We start from the raw sequence: 21,747 nt of genomic DNA on the forward strand, positions 1-21,747 counted from the left end.
AAACCCACACGAACCCATGCCAAGGGGCAATGTACAATCCCTTGACATTGGTTCTGCCTGGCATCCGTCACGTCTCAATATTATAGGCTAACAAACCACCCCCACTTGTTGAACTCGACGTCCTCGTCGAAACTGACTTCAATTAGTCCTCTATTTGTTGCTCATATTGCCATAATGAAGCACCATTTTCCCAAGTCGCATTTGTCTCAGGTTTTCCCTTCCATTGAATTAGAGATTCTGTCCGCCTATCTTCTTATGCATCCCAAGAACCCGGTGGTCAAGAATCTTCTCAATTTCTTCCTCAAGCTGAGTGAACATCTCAGGAGGACCTCTCTTTGTTTTGTGTCTGCCCGGATCTTCAAGATCATTAACATAAGGCTTTAGAAAACTCACATGGAAAGTCGGATGTATCTTCATTCTTTCAGGCAACTTCAGTCGGTAAGCAACTTCACAAACTTTTTCAGCAACTTCAAAAGGAATATCATACCTTGAAACTATGGCTCTATGTCTAACTCGAATGTCAATCTATTTCCAAATCTGCGACGTAAGTTTTAACAGCATTTTATCACCCATTTTGAACTCCAAGGGCCGCCTGTTTCTATCAGCATATTTATTTATTCTTTTCTGAGCCTTTGCCAAGCTATCTATTGCTTCTTTGATCATAGCTTGCCTATCCAAACCATAACGGTAAGTAGCTGGACTTTACCCCCAGTCTTTTGTTGTGCAATTGTCGTTGGTTGTGCAGGCTGTTTCCCTAAAACAATCTCAAACGGACTCATCTCTGTTGCTGAAGACTTGTGCAAATTATAGGAGAATTATGCACAATCTAGCATATCTATCTAGTTGCGCTGACTAGCAGTCACAAAGTGCCTCAACTATTCCTCCAACAAATGGTTAATTCTCTCGGTTTGGCCATCAATTTGGGGATGATTCGCAGTTGAAAACTTCAAGTTCGTACCCATCAAGTTGAACAAATAAGTCAAGAACCGGCCTGTAAATCGAGCATCCCTGTCACTAATAACATCCTTTGGCATTCCAAAGTATTTAACCATGATCTTGAAGAACAATTCAACAACAACCTTTGAAGGACATTCTGTTGGGGCAGCAATAAAAATAACATATTTAGAAAACCTGTCAACCACAACCATGATTGACGACAAACCATTGACCTTAGGGAACCCGCTGATAATATCCATCGAAACAGATTGACATGGTTCTTATGGAATAGGCAGAGGTCGTAGCAAACCCGCCTCCTTCTTCCGCTCAGTTTTATCAAGCTGACACACAAGGCAATTCTTCACATAAGCTTCCACATCATGTTCCATCTTGGGCCAAAAGTAGTATCGGGATATCATGGCCATTATACTTTCAATTCCGGGATGACCAACCCATATAGTATCAAGTATCTCTTTCAACAGTTCACGACACAACCCATCACCAAGTGGCACTACGATTCTCCCCCCTTTGAAATACAGGAGATCGTTCTCGATCCAGTACCGTCTTACCGTCCCTTCCCTCACATGAATCATTGTCTTGATGTACAATGGATCATTAGCAGCACACGACTTGATTTTATCAAGAAAATCAGATTCAAGTCGAGTAATGGAATAAACATCATCAAATACCTCTTTTCGACTCAATGCGTCAGCAACTTAGTTGTCTCTTCCCGGCTTGTGCTCCCAACTAAAATCCTATTCTGCCAAGAATTTTTGCCAACGTGCCTACTTCGGACTTAGCTTTTTTTGTGTCTTGAAAAATATATTTGCCATATTATCCGTCCTCACGACGAATTTAGTTCTAAGCAAGTACACCCGCCAAACCTGCAAGCAATGGATCCCATCAACCATTTCTTTCTCATGAGCCGAATACCTTTGCTCTGCTTCATTTAATTTTCTGCTTTCAAATGCCACTGGGTGGCCTTCTTGTACCAACACACCTCCAACAACCTTGTCGTAAGCATCAATATGAACTTCAAAGGGCAATTCAAAATCTAGAAGCCGCAAGATAGGTTCTGAGGCAATAACTTCTTTCAGCATGTCAAATACACCACTGTATTTTTCAGACCACGCCCACCTAGCATTCTTCTTTAATAAATCAGTCAAAGGAGAAGCTTTCTTTGAATAACCAGCAATGAATTTTCGATAATAATTTGCTAACCCAAGGAAAGATCTTAGCTCTTTCACAGAATTAGGCACCTGCCACTCCACAATGACCTGCACCTTTTTCGGGTCCATCCGCACTTGATTCTGGCTCACCAAATGCTCAAGAAATTTGATCTCCTATCAAGAAAACTCACACTTTTCCGTTTTCACATAAAGTTGATACCCCCTCAGACGAGACAACACCTTAATTAAGTGTGAGATATGTTCATCCAAGGTCCGACTATAGATAACAATGTCATCTAAATAGACAACGATAAAGTCATCCAAGTATTCATACAACAGATCATTCATCAGGTTGCCAAAAGTAGCAGGGGAATTTGTCAACCCGAACGGCATAACAAGGAATTCATATGAGCCATACCTCGTAACACATATAGTTTTAGATTCATCACCATCAGCTATCCGTACCTGCCAATAACCAGACCTTAAGTCAAGCTTCGTGAATCAGCAAGCCTTGCTCAATCTGTCCATCAAGTCTTGCACCAATAGAACTGGATATTTGTTCTTCACAATCACTTTGTTCAACGCCCGATAATCAACACACATCTGAAGCGTCCCGTCCAGTTTCTTTTGAAATAAAATAGGGGCACCAAGCGGATCTTTTGATGGCTGAATTGGTCCCGCATTGAGCAACTCATTCAATTGTTTCCGCAATTCAGCCAACTCTTTTGGCGCCATCCGATAAGGAGGTTGAGCAGGAGGCATTGAACTCGACAACAACTCTATCTTGTGATCAATAGCCCTCCATGGTGGTAAGTTCTTAGGCAATTCTGGTGGCATCACATCAACAAAGTCACTCAATATTGGAGGAACACAGTCCGACACTTCAACCTTCACATCAGGCTTTACCTCAACCATCGCAGCAAGGAAAGTCTCATCTCCCCTTTTTCAGACCTTTTTCGACCATCATGGTATAAACTAATGAAGCCTTTCGTTGAGTTTCTTATTTCCTATAAGGATGAACAGCTTTCACAAAACCAGAAGACATTTCATGCATAATTATCACTCCATCCAAGTGAGGCATTGGAACAAAGCGATTTTTCGGCATAAAGTCGATTCCAAGGATCACCTCAAAGTCCTCTAGTGGAATCACCATCAGGTTAACCTTCCCCTTCTAATTCCCCACAGACATAGGAACATTGTAATCCATACCCATAATGGCTTAGGCTTTAACATTCACAATCTTCATGTAAAAGGGACACTTGCTCACATTTAACCCATACTTATGCACTAATTTTGCTGAGATAAAGATGTGAGTATCTCTAGTATCCACCATTGCTATCACACCATTCTCTCCAATTTTCATGTCAATGTGTATCAATAAAGAATGAGGGTTGATCTCGTCGCTTGTAGCATTAAGCAACGAGATGACATTCAACAATTGCAAAGGATTTACCAAGGCAGCAACTTCTTTACCTTCTCCTTCCCCATTATTTGTTGTAGCAAGCAAAGCGTTAACCCGTTCCCGATTTGGGCAATTTTTTGCAATGTGAGGTCCACCGCACGTCCAACAACCATCACCCTTTTTGTTGGCATTGCCTTTGTTTCTAGCATATCCGTCGACAACAGCCTTGCCCTTTTCCACGATTTTTTTTCAAACTTCCTTCCTCTATTCCACTTTCTTCTCCACCTTTTTCTTAGGTTTTGAAGAAGAAAGAACTTCAGAAAGACTTCGGGTATTGCGGTAATCCACCAACGAATCCGCTGCAGAAATCGCACTCGGGAGGTCCTTCACGTTTCGCCTCCTGAGTTCGTTCTGCGCCCATGCTTTCATACCAGAAATAAAATTATGCAATTTGTCATCCTACGACATGTTCTGGATATCCAGCATTAAGGAAGTGAATTCCTTAATAATAGTCACGAATTGTTCCGGTTTGCCGGAAACTTTTCAAGTGATCCCTAGCAAGCCAAGAAGCGCTGCTAGGTAAGAACTGGTACTTCATTTCTTTTCGGAGTTTCTCCCACGTATCGATCTTGGGTCTGTCCGCACTTTCGTCGTCGGCCATACGAGTTCTCCACCATAATTTAGCATCTCCTGTTAGGTACATACTTGTTATGGTTACTTTCTCCCCGTTTGGAATCTTGGCAGCAACGAAATATTGCTCCATATCCCACAGAAAGTTCTCCAGTTCTTTAGCACTACCACCAAACGCCTTTGGTTCTTGGATCTTGACCTTAGAACGTTCTTCACTGCCTTGGCCAGGATCAACCAAAGCCCTTCGAAGAATAACAATTTCCAGGTTAAGAGTTTCATTATCCTTTTTCAGATTTTCAACTCGAACATCCGTGGCCTCACACGTTCGTTGAATAGTTTCACGAAACTGATTCAACCCATCCTTTAGACGATAGATCTCAGTAATTAGATCATCCAAATCCAAAGAATCGCTAGTCACACCAATCAGCGCCTCCAACGTTTGCACACGATCACACAAGTCTGAAGTGGATCCACCAGCCATGGTCCCAAATCATGAGCAAATCTCTGATACCAGTTGTTACATGACCAATTTTTCGCAAATGGCAGTGCACGAAAGTGGCCTGACACTCAAGCCACTCAACCTTACTTTTTCCCTCACAGTTTAGGACTTAAAATTATTTCAGACTTGTAAAACATAAGCAACACACACAATTACAGGTAAACACCTAACCTTTTATTATTCTTGTAGAATATACAAAGGACTCTCTGTTGGAAGGCTCGCATATGCTTACTTGCCAAGCCAACGAAATACAACACATATAAAGGGGCTGCCAATGGCAGATTACAAGGGGCAGTTACAAATGGGCAGTTACAAATGGGCAGTTACAACAGTGTGCTTGGCACATGTCAAGCCTAAAAACAAGCATACAACACTTAGCCACGTTCTGGATCACTTCCCACAAAATGAGACCTTCTTCAGCATTTTAGCTAACTGCCACATGTGCACTGCACATGGCTAAACTTCCACAACACATGCACACCACACTTCTTCATAGTCACATGTCTTGCACACTTGTTCCACAGCTTCGCTCACACTTTATCTTTAGCTTGTCTTGCCTTGTCTTTGGACCATGCCTCGCACATATAGCTCATGACAATGTCTCGTCACATCCCTTGCCGTCCCACTGATTCGCATGCATGACTTAGCTAAGTGCCATACGCCTTCCTTCATTTGTCATAGCCGTCGCCCACAACCAAGGCTGCCTTGCCATCACTCAAGGCACCTTGTCTAACTGACATGCCCAAGTCCATACACTAACTTAAGCACACTCCCAGCTCCGCATATTGTTTGTCAAAACCCACACGAACCCATGCCTAGGGGCAATGTACGAGCCCTTAACATTGGTTCTGCCCGGCATCTATCACGTCTCAACATTAGGGGCTAACACAAATCATAGTTACATGATAACTTTTTGATTTTTTTTTTGGTTATCACATTATCCACCATTTAGTATTATTATTATTATATTATTAATATGACTTTTTATTAGCTTATCACTTTACTTAATATCTTGTCCATTACTTAAATTTTTATATAATTTATTTTTCTTATTCCTAAAGTATTTTCTCATTTTTAAAATGTTATTATATTGTTCATGATTCTTCAATTACCTTAATTTATCAACAATATTTTTGAGTATTATTTACTTATTTTGGTATACTTAAATTAATTCAAGTATATTCATCTCCTCTTTGTACCCTTTTAACTAAGATATCTTTATTAGTTTTTTTTTTTGCATTTAGTAATTTACCTATTATAGAAATAATGTCGTATTAATATTAAGTAGTGATTGTGAATTCTTCCAAAGTATACAATTCTGAGTTTTATTTTTAAATATTAAAATTTTCTATATGATAAACTTAGTTATATTTTTAAATTACTGCATTACTTGAATTTTTTTAATTTTTTATTTGAATTTTTCTATTAAGATCTCAGTTATATAATATTATACATTAGCTTCTCTCATCATAATTTAAATAACTTTCTCATCTCAAATTCAGATAAGTTTTATTCTTTTATATTTTTACCCTAAATATATTTTTTTCCTCCTCTTTTTGTCCCTTGCTTTTTGTTATTATATTGTTCATTACTTAGTATTATTCCATTGCCATGTGACTTTTTATTAGTTTGACCCTTGACTTAATGTCCTTCATTATTACTTTCCTTTTAATAAAATATAACAAAAACAGATTTTCTTCTTCATGAAATTTAATATAGTTTTATATTTTTATTATATTGCTCGAAATTCTTTAATTAGTTAAATTTATCAATAATATTTTCAAGTATTGTTAATTCGTCTATTACAAATTTAAAATATTTTGCCAATATTATTAATATATTTACCATCGTAATAAATGTCAATACTACAACAACATTACGTTAATTCGCGAAAGTAATTACATAGCTTGGTAATACCTGATCTTAAAATATTGAACTATGTCTTCAATTTTTCTTATCACTATTCTGTCCTTTAGAACATTTTACTTTTTGCCACAAATTGTTGTGTAAAAACATCCTTCTTTTGAAATAAATATGTTGCATTATTTGCAATGTATTAATTTTGCGCCTTGTTTTATTTTTAACGAATCTTCTCAAGAATTTATTTAAAAAATAAATTAATTTCTCATTTATTCTATAAACTAATCAGCTTGATCTTAAAATTAAAGCTAGTATAAGATATTTAGAATTGAGAAATTAGTAAGATGATCCTTATTAATACTTTCTTCATCTCATTTTACATGACTGAGATACTGAAATAGATTAAGATACAATTTTCTTATCATAATTCTTTGAATTGAGAAATTAGTAAGATGATCCTTATTAATTCTTTCTTCATCTCATTTTGCCGATTCTCTTTATGTGTTGTTATACCACGCCATTCTTTGTTGAGGTAGTTTGAAAAAATAACTAGCAATTAGATATATCACTAGGTGTTGGCCTAAGTGAAGGTTAGTTTTGAAGATTGACAAAGGAAGCTCAGGTATGAACTAGGTCCATTCATTGTGTGCATAGACACGGGCAGATTCAAGCATGTGGAATGCACGTGAAGGAGATAAGCTTAACTTGGTATAATTGATATCTCTTGATCGAAAAGGTTGCATAATTGATAAGGAAAAGAACTCCTTAATCAAAGAGAACACTATCCAAGATAAGGGAGAAGTTAGAAATTGAGATCAACTAGAATTCTTCCACCAAGGAAGAGTAGCATTAGAACTTATTTTCTACTATACTAACTCTATAAATCGAAGGATGTTCTCATTCTACAGTGACGCACAAAAGCAGAAGTTAAACGTGAATTGAGAGCAAAATAGCAAGGCATTTTGCAAGCAGTTCGTATGAGATTCAAGTGTGCGAATCTGAAGCTACATGAACCAGATAGAAAAATCAGCTCCAAGTGTCTGTCTTTTATTCTAGTTCAATTGTAGTAGGTATTTTCATATTGTACCTTTCAGCTTTATCTAGAAGCAATTGTAATAGGTACTCAGAGTATTCAAGTTAGAGTTAACTTGAAGTTGTCGCAGCAGTTAGAGGCTGGTTGCCACAATGGGATTAGAGTTAATCCTAAGTTTACAAAAGTATTTTGTAAATGTAGTTTTTGGCTCAGTGATTTAGTGGAGAGTTTGGAAAAATCCTACTGGGAAGTAGGTCGTGATTTTTTCACCTTTTGAGCCAGGTGTTTTCCACGTAAAATACTTGTGTTCTTTACTTTACACATTTACTATTTCAGCAATAGTAGGTTAAGGAACACATAAAAGAACCTGGTCTTTCTATAATCAGTTTAGGCAAAAAATTGGGCACTACACAAATCACCTTCCCTCTTGTGTGGTATTGAAGTTAAAACATCAATTGGTATCAGAGCGGGTTATCCTTGAAGAGGCTAATACCTTAGGAGAAGATCAAGATGAGTGCACCACCTGAAAACTAGGAAGGGCAATCCACTGCTAGGCCATCACTTTTCAATGGCCAGTATTACTCTTGGTGGAAAAACAAGATGTGAGATCACATCATAGGAGAAGACTATGAGCTATGGGACATTGTCACAGATGGTCCACTGGCTACCATGAAGATAAATGCCGAAGGAGAAGAGGTGCCAAAGACAAGAGCTGACTGCACTGCTGACGACTTGAGGAAATGGGAGAAGAATTCTAAAGCCAAGAAATGGCTTATTTGTGGACTCGGTCCAGATGAGTACAGTAGAATCCAAAGCTCTACCACTACTAAGGAAATCTGGGATACTTTCAAAGTGGCCCATGAAGGAACACCTCAAGTGAAGAGGTCCAGAAGAACACTACTATATTCCCAATATGAGAATTTCACCATGAAGGAAGGGAAAACCATCCAAGAGATGTATACAAGGTTTACCTCACTGACAAATGAACTTAAGTCTTTTGAAAGGATTATTTCTGAAGAAGACAGAGTTGAGAAGATTTTGACAAGGGTTCTTCCAGTTACTTAGGAGAGCAAAATCACTGTCATTCAGGAATCAAAGAACATTGCCACTCTTAAGTTGGATGAGCTAATTGGAAATCTCACTGCTTATGAACTTAGAAGGCAAACCATGAAGATAGATGTACCCAAGAAGGAAAGGAACCTGGTACTCAGAATCACTGAAGGTTCTGATATAGAAGATGATGAAATGGCTATGATCACAAAGGACTTCAAGAAGTACCTAAAGAGAGGAAAGGGTCCTTCAAGAAGTGGAAGCTACAACAAACCAAATGCTGCTGAAAGGCAAACCAATGAGGGATGCTACAAGTATGGTAAGACTGATCACCACATCAATAACTACCCTCAATGGGAAATTGAATGGAAGAAGGAAATAGCTGAACAAAAAAACAAGAAGAAGGAACAAGTTCAACCCAAGAAGAATAAAGGATCAACAAAATCTATGGTTGCTGCTTGGGGAGAAAGCTCAGATGAAAGCTCAGATGATGAAGATGGAGATGAATAAGCACTTATGTCCATTGGATAATCTGATAAGGAATCTGAGGTAAGTGTAATTCATCTCAAAGACAAGATTAAATTTTTGTGTAAAGAAAGGCTATCTGAATTACTTCTAGATTTCATTGATGAATCTGAGGATGTAAATAATGAAAATGAACAATTGTCTAAGGAATGTGTGATTTTGAAAACAAAGTGTAAGAACCTGGAACTTAGGGTTAGTGAGACTATAAGTGAAAATATTGCATTAAAGAACCAGGTTCATGCATTTGAATCAAATGTCCTAGAACTTAGATCTGAAAACCTAAAATTGAAATTAGGAACAAGTAAGAAGACAATTGATTGCACACAACTCACTCTAGAAGAAAATGTAGGTAAACTAAAAGATGAGTCGTATAAGAATGATGGCAGGTTAGAATTTTGGGAGAGGATCTAGGCAAAGTCAAGCATGAACTAGACAGAACTTGTAAATGGAACAGGTCCTCTGATGCACTTTCATGGCTACAGGAACATCATAGTAGCAATAGAAGAGGACTTGGCTTTGGGAATATGCCACATAAATGGGATCCCAAAATCAAGTACCTTACACTTCTTGAGAACAAGATTTGTACTCACTGTGGTAAAACAGGTCACTATAAAAGTGAATGCAATGCAAAAGAAAAGGCAAGCCAAAAGAACAAAGAATTTGTTCAGGGAAGAATAGGCTACCAAATTGGGCCAAAAAGAATCTGATTCATCCTTTTACCTATAGATCTCTGTGGTCCAATGAGAACATTAAGCAGATGTGGTAAAAGATATGTGATGGTGCTTGTTGATGATTACTCTAGGTTTACTTGGACATTGTTTTTAACATCTAAAGAAAAACTCAGAAACAACTAGATAATCAACTTGCATCAATTAGGTCTGATCGTGGCATTGAATTTAAAAATGCTAAATTTGCCGAATTTTGTGATGAGCATGGCATAGATCATAATTTTTCTGCTCCTAGGACTCCACAACAAAATGGAGTAGTTGAAAGAAAGAATAGGACACTTGAAGATATGGCTAGGACTATGCTTCTTTCTAGTAAACTGCCCCATAGCTTCTGGGCAGAAGCTGTAAATACTGCATGCTACATCATAAATAGGTGCATGACTAGAACTCTTGTTGAGAAGACTCTCTATGAGTTACTTAAAGGGAGAAAACCAAATATATCCCATCTTAGGGCATTTGGATGCAAGTGCTGTGTGCACAACAATGGTAAAGACTCTCTAGGCAAGTTTGATCCCAGAAGTGATGAGGGAGTATTCTTGGGATATTCTTCACATAGCAAAGCTTATAAAGTCTATAAAAAAAGAACTATATGTGTTGAAGAAAGTGTTCATGTGATTTTTGATGAAACTAACATTATTTCTGAGAGACATGAACATGATGATGAAGCAATTGGACTGGTAAGAAACTTAAATGAAACCACAGCCCAGACTAAAGTTGCACTAGAATAAGGAACAGGTGATGGAACAGGTTCTTTCACCCAGAGCAACATGACAGGGGGAACAGAACAAAGAGGAAATGATCCCCAAACCTCAATAGAACCTGTCCATGAACTTGTTCCACAATAACAAAACACCGAAGGAACATCAAAGGAAAACCAGTTGGTTGTGAAACCTTACAAGTATCAAAGTTCTCATCCAATTGAGAACATAATTACTGATCCAACCTCTGGAATCAAAACCAGATCTTCATTAAAGAATCTTTGTGCTTTTGATGTTTTCTTATCTCTTTTTGAACCTAGAAATGTTGTTGAGGCTTTGCAGGATGCAGACTGGGTAAATACAATGCAAGATAAACTCAACCAATTTGAAAGGAGTCAAGTTTGGCATCTGGTATCAAGACCCTTGGACAGATCAGTAATTGGCACAAAATGGGTCTTCAGAAACAAACTTGATAAAGATGGAACAGTTACAAGGAACAAGGCAAGATTGGTGGTTCAAGGTTATAGTCAGGAGGAGGGCATAGACTATGATGAAACCTTTGCCCCAGTTGCAAGGTTGGAAGCAATAAGACTCCTCATAGCCTTTGCTGCTTACATGGAATTCAACTTTCACCAGATGGATGTCAAGAGTGCCTTCCTCAATGGCAGGAAGAAGTGTTTGTCAAGCAACCTCCGGAGTTTGAAAGCAAGGAGTGTCTTGATCATGTGTACAAACTTGACAAGGCACTTTATGAGCTCAAGCAGGCTCCAAGAGCATGGTATGAAAGATTATCAAAGTTTCTACTTGAGCATAACTACAAGAGAGATAAAATTGATAATACTTTATTCTTGAAAGAAAAAGGTAAAGATCTCTTGGTAGTTCAGATATATGTTGATGATATAATTTTTGGAGCAACTACTGATAAGATAAGTAAAGAATTTGCTAAACTAATGGGGAGTGAATTTGAAATGAGTATGATGGGTGAGCTTAATTTCTTTTTAGGCTTACAAATTAAACAAAATTCAAATGGAACTATGATCTATCAACAGAAGTATGTAAAAGAGTTGCTTAAAAGGTTTAAAATGGAAGATTCCAAAGAAATTGACACTCTTATTGCAACAGCTACAAAGTTGGATATAGATGAACCTGGTTCATCTGTTGATCAGAAGTTGTATAGGGGAATGATTGGCTCATTATTGTATATCATTGGTAGTAGACCTGGCATTATTTTTAGTGTAGGCCTTTGTACACGATTTCAGGCAAATCCAAATGAGTCTCACTTGACTGTTGTCAAGAAAATTTTGAGATATCTAAAAGGCACCACTGATCTTTGTCTTTGGTATCCAAAAGGTAGTAATTTCAATCTAGTGGGATATGCTGATGCTGATTATGCAGGTTTTCTTGTGGATAGAAAGAGCACCTCAGGTATGGAACACTTTCTTGGCTCAGGTCTTGTGTCTTGGGCTACCAAAAAGCAAAATTCAGTGGCCTTATCTACTGCTGAAGCTGAGTATGTTGATGCTGCTTCATGTTGTGATCAATTATTGTGGATCAAACAGCAATTAATGGATTTTGGAATTGATGTTGGTTGTATCCCTATTTTTGTGATAACACTAGTGCAATTAGTATGACCAAGAATTTGGTTCATCATAAGAGAACTAAGCACATGGATGTTAGGCATCACTTTTTGAGGGATAGCTATGAAAAGGGGTTGATCACTATGGAATTTTGTGCGACTAACAAGCAAATAGCTGGCATCTTCACAAAAGCCCTAAGTAGAGATCACTTTGAAAGGAACATGTTAGAATTAGGGATGATTAAGATCACCTAAAATGACTAGTTCAGAATTCACAACGAAAAAAAAAATTGGTTAGAAAATGTGGAAATTGTGTATATAATTAGATTAATTTTTGCCCAGTCTCATACTTTCAATAGTATACTCTTGTGCCATGTATTAAAATGACTCATTAATCTCAAATGATATTTTATCTATTTTGGCAAATTTAGACTTACACAAGAGTATTCTCAGTGAAGAACTTGGTTCATTAAGATAACACAGTATGTTTTCTACACTCTGCATAATTTGAAATAATAATATTTGGATCATGAGCAGAGTCCTACCTAAGTCCAAATTCCTTTTAAACTTATCCAATATAAGTGAACTAGTTCCGTTCAAAAGAATCCTAACTAAATTAAACCACCTAGATACTAGGGAAAGACTCCATCGTCTCTTTAAAACTAACAATTCAGTTTGATTAGACTTCTAAAAGTCTGAAAAGCCTGTCGTTACCCATTAATTACCCCTTTAAATTGATCATCATCATTATCTCTGTCTTCATTCCAAAATTTTCAAGCCGTCAAAATACTCTCCATCTTCTTTCATCCTCCAAATTTCAATCTACCTCTCTTTTTCTTCCAGAACCAAGCATAGCAATGACTAACCCTTCTGAAAACCCCGGCACACCCCCACCATGCTCCTCATCTTCAACCACTCCTCAGCCTAAGAAAAGAAGAGTTAAGATGATTGCTCGCAATACAGTGGTTGGGAGTGCATTATCAAAGAAATTAGATGCTCAACTGAAAGCTAGACAAGCCCAAGAACCCAAGAACTCTGAAGAATCCTTCAAGTCTTCTACTGAGGGGGAAGAATCTGGGTCTTCTGATACAGAACAAGTAACTTCTAGTCCAAATACTACTACTGAAGTCATTTTTGAGTTAGCTGAGAATCTAGAGAACATGTTTATTCTGGTTGGATCTGTGGTTGATGAAGAATCTTCTAAGTCCAGAAGGATTGGTGGTAAAAATAAAAAGGAAAAAGAAAAGGAGAGTGAGGGTGCTCGTAATGAAGAAAGGGGAATGGGTAAAAGAGCGGTTGATTCTTCACTCATTCCTGATACATGATAATGGTTCTTTGTGGAGCAGAATCAGGTAAAATGGAGGAAAGTGTGAAGAAAATAAGGGGAAGTGGGTCTGGCGAAGCCGCTGAAGGGCTGGTTAAACTTGGGCAAAATGTAGATGAACCTGGTTCATCAGTAGAAGAAACCCTCGCAGACCTATTGAAGAAAGTGAGTGAGAGCTACAACCCAAATAAGAAGAGAACTTAAAGGCTAAAATCCCTGGCACTGCTAGGGCTAACAAGAAAAGGAAGGCTGCTCCTTCTGATTCTACTGAAAATCCTCCCACAAGAGGAAGAGCCACAAGAAGCCAGCTAAAGCAGAATGAGGCAGATTTGCAAAAACACTTAGAAGAAAGCAAAAGAAAAGCGGTTGCAAAAGGGAAGAAGAAGATGGCTGAGCCTGTTGAGGCTGTTGATGTTGATGAGATGGACCTGGTCCATCAAGATAAAGACGTAATTGAAGAAGTGGAGGTTCAGACTCCCAAACCCAAGAAAGCCAAGACTTCCACTAAGAAGTCTATCTCTATGTCAAAGTCTGTTGAACCATCCACCCTAGCAAAAAGGACCAGGTATGCTGTGAAGACAAAACAAGTGAAAATTGTTAAGGAAGAAGAATGGAGTGGAGAGGAAGAGGAAGAGGAAGATGATTCAGATATTTAGAAGGACAAGATGGCCAAGTTTGGCAAGAGGACAATTCTGAAGGGTAGACTCCTCAGGGATTTGGAGAAGGAAGGGATGGTGCTACTGTTGGAGAAATTGGAATTGCAAGGCTGGAAGGACATGGTCCTTCAGATGGATGGCAGGTTGGCCAGGAGTGAAATTGTTGAATTTATGCCAAATGCTGCGGTGAAGGATGGACGGGTTACCAGCTTGGTGAAAGGGGTGCAAATCTCTTTCAATGTGAAGGAGTTGGGTGAAATTCTAGGTGTACCTACTGAGGGGTACAATGACTACACAAAGCATAAGTGGCCAAGCCTAGAAAACCTTCCTACTGCCCTGTCCATTACCAGAAAATTCAGTGACAATGAGGAGGAACTTGAGCCCAAGGTTGTGTACAAGAGAGAGATGAAGCCATCCCACAAGGTGTTGTTCGAATTCGTCAACAAGTGTGCTCTGCCTAGGCAGGAAAGGAGGCACATTGCCAACTTCATGGATTTGGTTCTAATGGAGTGTTTGGATAGTGGGAGGCAAATCAATTGACCTGGATTTATAAGCCAGCTTCTTGATAGGGTTATAAATGGCTCCAAGACTCATGTCATTCCCTATGGCTTTATTCTCATAGTTGTGCTTGCACATTTTAAGGTGCCTCTGAAGAAGTGGGAGGTGGCTACAAGCAAAGATCACTTTGGGGAAAATACTCTGATTGCTTGTGACTATGAGGTCCATGCCACTCCTAATGAACATGGTTCATCCAAGAAGGTACCAGTTGTCACACCCCTTTTTTCCCCCAAAAAAGATAAAATGTATGTTATTGATTGTGGATGGTGGGTTAAAGAGTTTCTTCAATTAAAGTGACAAACTTGAATAGAGATTATTTTATTTACAGAGTCGCCACTTGGAATTGATTTTTTTTGGTGTTCCAAGTCACCTTTTGTTTGAATCCCTAGTCAAAGGAAGATTTGACTCTTTTATTATTGGTCTGCAAAACAAAGTCCGGGTAAGGAATTCTGTTGACCGGGGAGAAGGTGTAAGGCATTCCCCGAGTCCCGTGGTTCTAGCACGATCGTTTTATTGACTAAAATTGGCTTGAATTAATTTTGGACAAACTGTGATTTATTGGTTTCCATATTTTATCTATGTCCGCTTTTATTATTAAAATATAAAATTATCTTTAAAACAAATCGCGTGTGTGAATTCGTTTTATTTATTGTGTCAAAATTATGTCACGAGTACGTGTACACAACTAATAACACCTTATTAATTATTAAGATTGTTTTGTCAAAAGTTGCGTGAATGAATACCTTGCCTTTAATCTTTTTGAAATCGTAATTATGTCACGCGGATGTATACATAATAACGATAATTTATTTATTAATACACGCCTAAAATATTCTAACGCATTTATAAATTATTTCCTAAACTACATTTGAGATGTATTGTGAAGCAAAAAGTTATGGAATAATCGAGGAAAATGGTTCAGCTTTTGTTCTTATTAAATTGGGCCTGACAGATATTATTGTGGCCCAAAGCCTAGCGTATATAATGTAGCTACTCAATAAATGGTCTAAAAAAACTCCTGCTTTTAAAATACTACCCACACATTATCTAGTTATCATATAATTTTTAAGCTTTAACTACAAGTAAAAAAAAACTAACTATGACCAGATATTCAAGAACTATGCCAGTAGAACAAAATCAAGATATTTGACAAAACTAGCTAACAAGATAATCAAGTGACAAAAATCTACATCATATTGAATAATCTTCACAAATTTCATGCTTCAAACGATATATTCACATATGTAGTTATCAAAACTTTAAACGAGAGTAGAAGGATGAACCTCAACGGAAAAATTTTCTTTCATGTTACTAATGAATCTTCAACGTCATATTAGAATGAAAAAAAAATGCCTACAAGCTTGAAAGCGGGCAGGACGTTGACCGGAGTTCTACCATACGACCTCGCTAATTCGACCACGAAGCTACACCGACGATTTCGACAAAAACTCAAACTTGAAAAATGATGCTGCGTTATGTAAAAAATATGGACTGTTTTAAGGTGCTTTCAATGGAGTTTTTGGCTGGTTTTGGACTGATTCTTTGGCTGGGAAAAAGGCTTTTTTTTTTTTTGCTGTTTTTCGTCACCCTTTTTTTGGCTATTTTTGCAGCAAATGTTTGCTGGAAAAATGGTTGTTTTTCAGGTGTTTTTGGAGCCATTTTTGGAGTGATTTTCGGCTGTTTTTGAGCTGGGTTTTTGGAGGTCTTTTTGTTGGTTTTTGACTGATTTCTTGGTCCGTTTTTTGGGCTCCCTTTTCTTTCTCCTTTGAGCAGAAAATAGGGGCTGATTTTGTAAGTGAGGGACAAAGTGTGGGGACAAAGCATGGGGGGACAAAGCAAGCATTGGGGGGATAAAGCATGGGAGGACAAGGTATGGTGGGGAGGGGACAAGCATGGGGGACAAGGTAGAGTGGGGACACGCGCGGGGGACAAGGTAAAGTGGGGACACGCGTGGGGGACAAAGAAAAGTTATGTGGGGACACGCCTGGGAAGCGGGAAATATTCAAGCACGGTCAAAAATTAGGTGCTCACAGCATGCCCCTCTTTGCTTGGAAACATTAAAAGTTTTCAGGCAAAGATAAAGTGAGACATGTGACTAAGTTTTGACCATATCGTTATTCAAAAGAGGAAAAAAATAAAAGAAAAAGGTGCAACCGAGTCCTGGTTTTGGACAGCGTACATATCCCGGGTTATAAGGGAATCAGGTCGCGTGTAGTTCAAGAAAAATGATGGAGTGATGAGTTTAAAAGTCGAGCTAGGTTCCGTCGATCCTCCGGTCTGTGGTCTTGCTATTACATCAAATTTGAAAGAAATTAAACAAGCCGATCAACTATGAGTTACAAGATTCATATCTATAAGTCTTTTGAAGCTTGATCTTGAATCTTGACTGGTTGTTCATGCAAGCTCTGATCTGAACCTTGATGCTTGCTAGTTGTAAGTGCTAGTTCATTCTTCTACGACTTCTTCTGAGCAAAACGGGAAATATGAAGCTCGTAACTTCAGTCATGTCTTGAATAGTCTGTATCCTTTCCATCTGCTTCTGCATGTGGATTCACTTTCTTTTCCTTTTCTTTTCTTTATTTTGGATTGAGACTTTTTCTTTTGTTCATCTCGAACCTTGTGCCTCGAGGTAAAACCTGCTCAGACATCACAACAAACAAATGAACAAAATTTTTCTGCCCCAGTTTTCACTAGGAAATTTTTGTGAGTTATTGTAACAAAATTCTAAACTACTTCTTTATTGAAAGCAAATAAATAAATAAAAAATGGGAATGGTGTATCCTGAAAAGGTCATGATCCCAAAAGAATGTCTCAACTAAGTATTGGTGTACCTTATGTTGGGAAAATGCAGCAAGGTAATGAGAGTGGTGTACCATGCATTTAAGCTCAAATCAACTAGGGAATGAAGTATCCTATGTTGGATAACACAACTAGGGATTGGTGTAGCCTATACTGGTAAGGATATCGGGAATTGGTGTACCCTATACTGAAAAGGAAATGTAACCAGGGGTTGGTGCCCTGTATTACTGAAAAGGAAATATAACCAGGGATTGGTGCCCTGTAGAACTGAGAAGGAAATGTAACCAGGGGTTGGCGCCCTGTATTACTGAAAAGCAAATGTAACCAGGGGTTGGCGCCCTGTATTACTAAAAAGAAAATATAACCAGGGGTTGGCGCCCTGTATTACTGAAAAGGAAATGTATCCAAGGGTTGACGCCCTATATTACTAAAAAGGAAATGTAACCAAGGGTTGACGCCCTATATTACTGGGAAAAAGAATGTTGAATCCCCTTGGAGAAAAAGTTCTACTTGGGTTAAACTATGAAAAACAAGACTGGACAAAGAGCACTTCTACCCGGATTAAACCAAATTAAGCAAACATGGGCGAAGAGTACTATGAACTGGATCCCCCTAGGCGAAAAGGTTCTACCTGGGTTAAACTACGAAAAATAACCTGGGCGAAGAGTACTTCTACCCGGAACTATGAACTGGATCCCCCTAGGCGAAAAGGTTCTACCTGGGTTAAACTACGAAAAGCAACCTGAGCGAAGAGTACTTCTACCCGGAACTATGAACTGAATCCCCTAGGCAAAAAGGTTCTACCTGGGTTAAGCTACGAAAATTACCTGAGCGAAGAGTACTTCTACCCGGAACTATGAGCTGGATCCCTCTAGGCGAAATGGTTCTACCTGAGTTAAGCTACGTAAAACATCCTGAGCGAAGAGTACTTCTACCCGGAACTATGAGCTGGATCCCCCTAGGTGAAAAGGTTCTACCTGGGTTAAGCTACAAAAACCAATCCTGGGCGAATAGTATTTCTACCCGAAAACTATGAGCTGGATCCCCATAGGCGAAAAGGTTCTACCTAGGTTAAGCTACAAAAACCAATCCTGGGTGAATAGTACTTCTACCCTGGAAATATGAGCTGGATCCCCCTAGGCGAAAATGTTCTACCTGGGTTAAGCTACCTAAAACAGCCTGGGCGAAAAGTACTTCTACCCGGAACTATGAGCTGGATCCCCTAGGCAAAAAGGCTCTACCTGGGTTAAGCTACAAAAACCAATCCTGGGCGAATAGTATTTCTACCTGGAAACTATGAGCTGGATCCCCATAGGCGAAAAGGTTCTACCTAGGTTAAGCTACAAAAACCAATCCTAGGCGAATAGTACTTCTACCCGGAAATATGAGTTGGATCCCCCTAGGAGAAAATGGTCTACCTGGGTTACGCTACCTAAAACAGCCTGGGCGAAAAGTACTTCTACCCGGAACTATGAGCTGGATCCCCCTAGGCGAAAAGGTTCTACCTGGGTTAAGCTACAAAAACCAATCCTGGGCGAATAGTATTTCTACCCGGAAACTATGAGCTGGATCCCCATAGGCGAAAAGGTTCTACCTAGGTTAAGCTACAAAAACCAATCCTAGGCGAATAGTACTTCTACCCGGAACTATGTGTTGGATCCCCCTAGGCAAAAATGTTCTACCTGGGTTAAGCTACCTAAAACAGCCTGGGCGAAAAGTGCTTCTACCCGGAACTATGAGCTGGATCCCCCTAGGTGAAAAGGTTCTACCTGGGTTAAGCTACAAAAAATAGCCTGGGTGAAGAGTGCTTCTACCCGGAACTATGAGCTGAATCCCCTAGGGCAAAAAGGTTCTACCTGGGTTAAGCTACGAAAATGAGAGGTATGAACAATAGTTATGCATGCTAAAAATAAAGGAAAATGGAGATTTTGAGGAAACTTACCTTTGGCGACATTCGTCCTTTAGAAATCACCATTCTTCACTGTTTTGTTCATGCTGCAAACAAAGAAAAATTGTGAGTTTTAAAATGTGGTGGTCGATTTGTGGCCTTGATGTCTTTGGCAGCTTAGCTTTGTGCCCATCTTTTTTATGATGACTTCTTGAATACCACGGTTGGCAGCGTGGGACCTAACCTTTTCAACTTTGTTTTGCCTTTGTGGAATTTCACTTTCGACTTCTTTCCTCCGAAACTTTCAATTTCTGAGAATTGGGGAACCTTTAGCTTTTCAAACTTTGCCAAAACGGTTAGCCACTTGGGACTTAACCTATTCAACTTCATTTTTCCTTGTAGGCACTTTCAATTTGATTTCCTCTTTACAAGAGTTTTTGATTTCTAAGCATCAGCCGCCATGGCCAGTCCGGGTCGACTTGATGTCGCTGCCGAGTCTGGGTGCCTTTTTTTGCATATTAGCTTTTATCAAACGAAAGCCCTGTAAATCAGTCTTGATATCCCTTCTTTGCCTTAGTTTTGGAACAGAGTTAGCCCAAAATGGAATCAAAGAAAAACAAACAATGGAATGGACAATGAATTTAGACAAGAGGTATCCCTTTCGGGGAAGGAAAGAATGACTTATCTGGAGTATATGCGGACTTCAATGAACATGACATGCCTTTTGGACTTGATGTCTGATCTGTGTAAACCGTCCGACTCTTAGAAATTCATCACAACTTTTGCCTCGAAACCTAGAAACCTTGTCCAGGATTGTCAATACCAATGGCTGTGAAGATCCTCTTTTCGATCAGTAGTGCCCTTTGCGGGTTTTCACCAGCTAATCTCTCTCATTTCTCTTCTCACCATTGCCTTATAGTGCCCTTTGCGGGTTTTCACTAACAAGACTCCCTCATTTTCATTTTATTTGCTCGTCATCGCCCTATGGTGCCCGTGAGGTTTTTCACCAATAAGACTCTCTCATTTTATTTCTCTCATTTTGGTGGCATCAGATCCAAGTGATTGTATCCTCCAGTTCTTGAACATTCTCGTTGATTGATCAGAAGGACTTGAAAAGGATTTGGGTAAAAAGGATTTGGATTGAATTACAACTTTGGAACCTCTCAGGCGAAACCATCGCCGAACCATTATAACACCTGCCCCAGTTTCAGCTTTTGGGAGAATGTAGATTATTATTTTGGTGTGACTGAACCCCAGAGAGAGGCTGCCTACGTATCTTTTCGGAATCAAGTCGGACGTAGTTCGATTAACATGAACTTGTTTGATTTTTTTAATTTTTTTCATTTTTTTTCTTCTTTTTTTTTTCTTTTTCTTCTTTTTTTTTTTTTAAATAACATCTTCAGGTTCCAAAAAGGGTAATCAAAGAAAGGTAACCGGCTCAAAAGGGTTAGCAAAGGGTTGATGGTGTTTGGATAGCGAGAATGAAAGCCTTCATCATCCCAATCAGAGAACATTAATGCTATATAGAGAGTCAAACATAGTACCTTTTGACTGCATCCGCGTTGACGGTTGTTTCAGGGACACTTTCTTCGTTGCTTCCCAGGTACAACGCTCTCTTTTGCAGTACTCTCATTACAATGTATGTACCTTTCCAATTTGGAGCCAATTTTCCTTTAGCTTCTTCATGAGTTGGGAGGATACGTCTCAGAATGAGTTTTCCTATTTTAAATTTATTGGGCCGCACTTTCTTGTTGTAGACACGGACCATTCTTTATTGGCACAACTGCCCGTGGCAAATTGCGGCCAATCATTTTTCATCCATCAGTGTCAATTATTTCAATCGGTTCTTGACCCAATCTTTATCCTCAATACCAGCTTCAACAATGATCCGAAGAGAGGGAATCTCAACTTCGTTCCAATTTTCTATTTATTTTCTTACAAGCCTTGTCTTCAAAATATTTTATTTCTTGATCTATTATTTCGGGGTCTGACAACGTTTTAGGATCTGGGCATGAAGTCCGCAAGCATGTCATGTCATTAAAATCTGCATTAATAGAACTAAAAAGAGAATAAGAAAAGTGACAAGATTAAGAAAAGAAATATTCCCCGACAATGAAATATTAATTTCATTTGATTATTTTTTTTTAAAAAAGTTTTTAAGATAGAAGGGTTTACATCAGAAAGCAAAGCAGTGAAGTAAAAATATTCGGATTAGATCCTGAAATAATTCGGACGCAGAAAAGATAGCAAGACCGACTACCGAAACTCCCATATGACAGAGAACTTTTCAGGTTCAGCGCCCGTTTTTAGGTTTCTCTTCTGTCTCGGCAATGGCTGCAATGGCCTTCAGTGCCAGATCAAATTCCTCATCTTCACAGATCATTCCGATTACTAGCCCATTGGTGTGAGTAGGCAG

The 21,747-nt window shown here is 38.7% G+C and overlaps 1 protein-coding gene across 1 annotated transcript; it reads right to left on the reverse strand.

The window, feature by feature from the left end:
• Positions 1-228: 228 nt before the first annotated feature.
• Positions 229-1,196, reverse strand: LOC142173432 (uncharacterized). The gene is made up of 3 exons (XM_075239021.1): positions 959-1,196; positions 681-787; positions 229-525 (listed from the first exon to the last, which is right to left on the reverse strand). Exons 1-3 carry the CDS (start codon positions 1,194-1,196, stop codon positions 229-231), a joined length of 642 nt encoding a protein of 213 aa, XP_075095122.1.
• Between the last annotated feature and the right edge of the window lie 20,551 nt (positions 1,197-21,747).

This window comes from Nicotiana tabacum, chromosome 19 (genome assembly GCF_000715075.1).
Source record: "Nicotiana tabacum cultivar K326 chromosome 19, ASM71507v2, whole genome shotgun sequence".
NCBI classification, from domain to species: Eukaryota; Viridiplantae; Streptophyta; class Magnoliopsida; order Solanales; family Solanaceae; genus Nicotiana; species Nicotiana tabacum.

Coding starts and splice junctions, on each gene's coding strand:
- LOC142173432 (XM_075239021.1), bottom strand. CDS start 1,196: ATGGATATTATCAGCGGGTTCCCTAAGGTCAATGGTTTGTCGTCAATC. Junction 788..958: donor TTATTTGTTCAACTTGATGG/GTACGAACTTGA, acceptor ACAAGTCTTCAG/CAACAGAGATGAGTCCGTTT. Junction 526..680: donor TCCAGCTACTTACCGTTATG/GTTTGGATAGGC, acceptor ATTTGGAAATAG/ATTGACATTCGAGTTAGACA.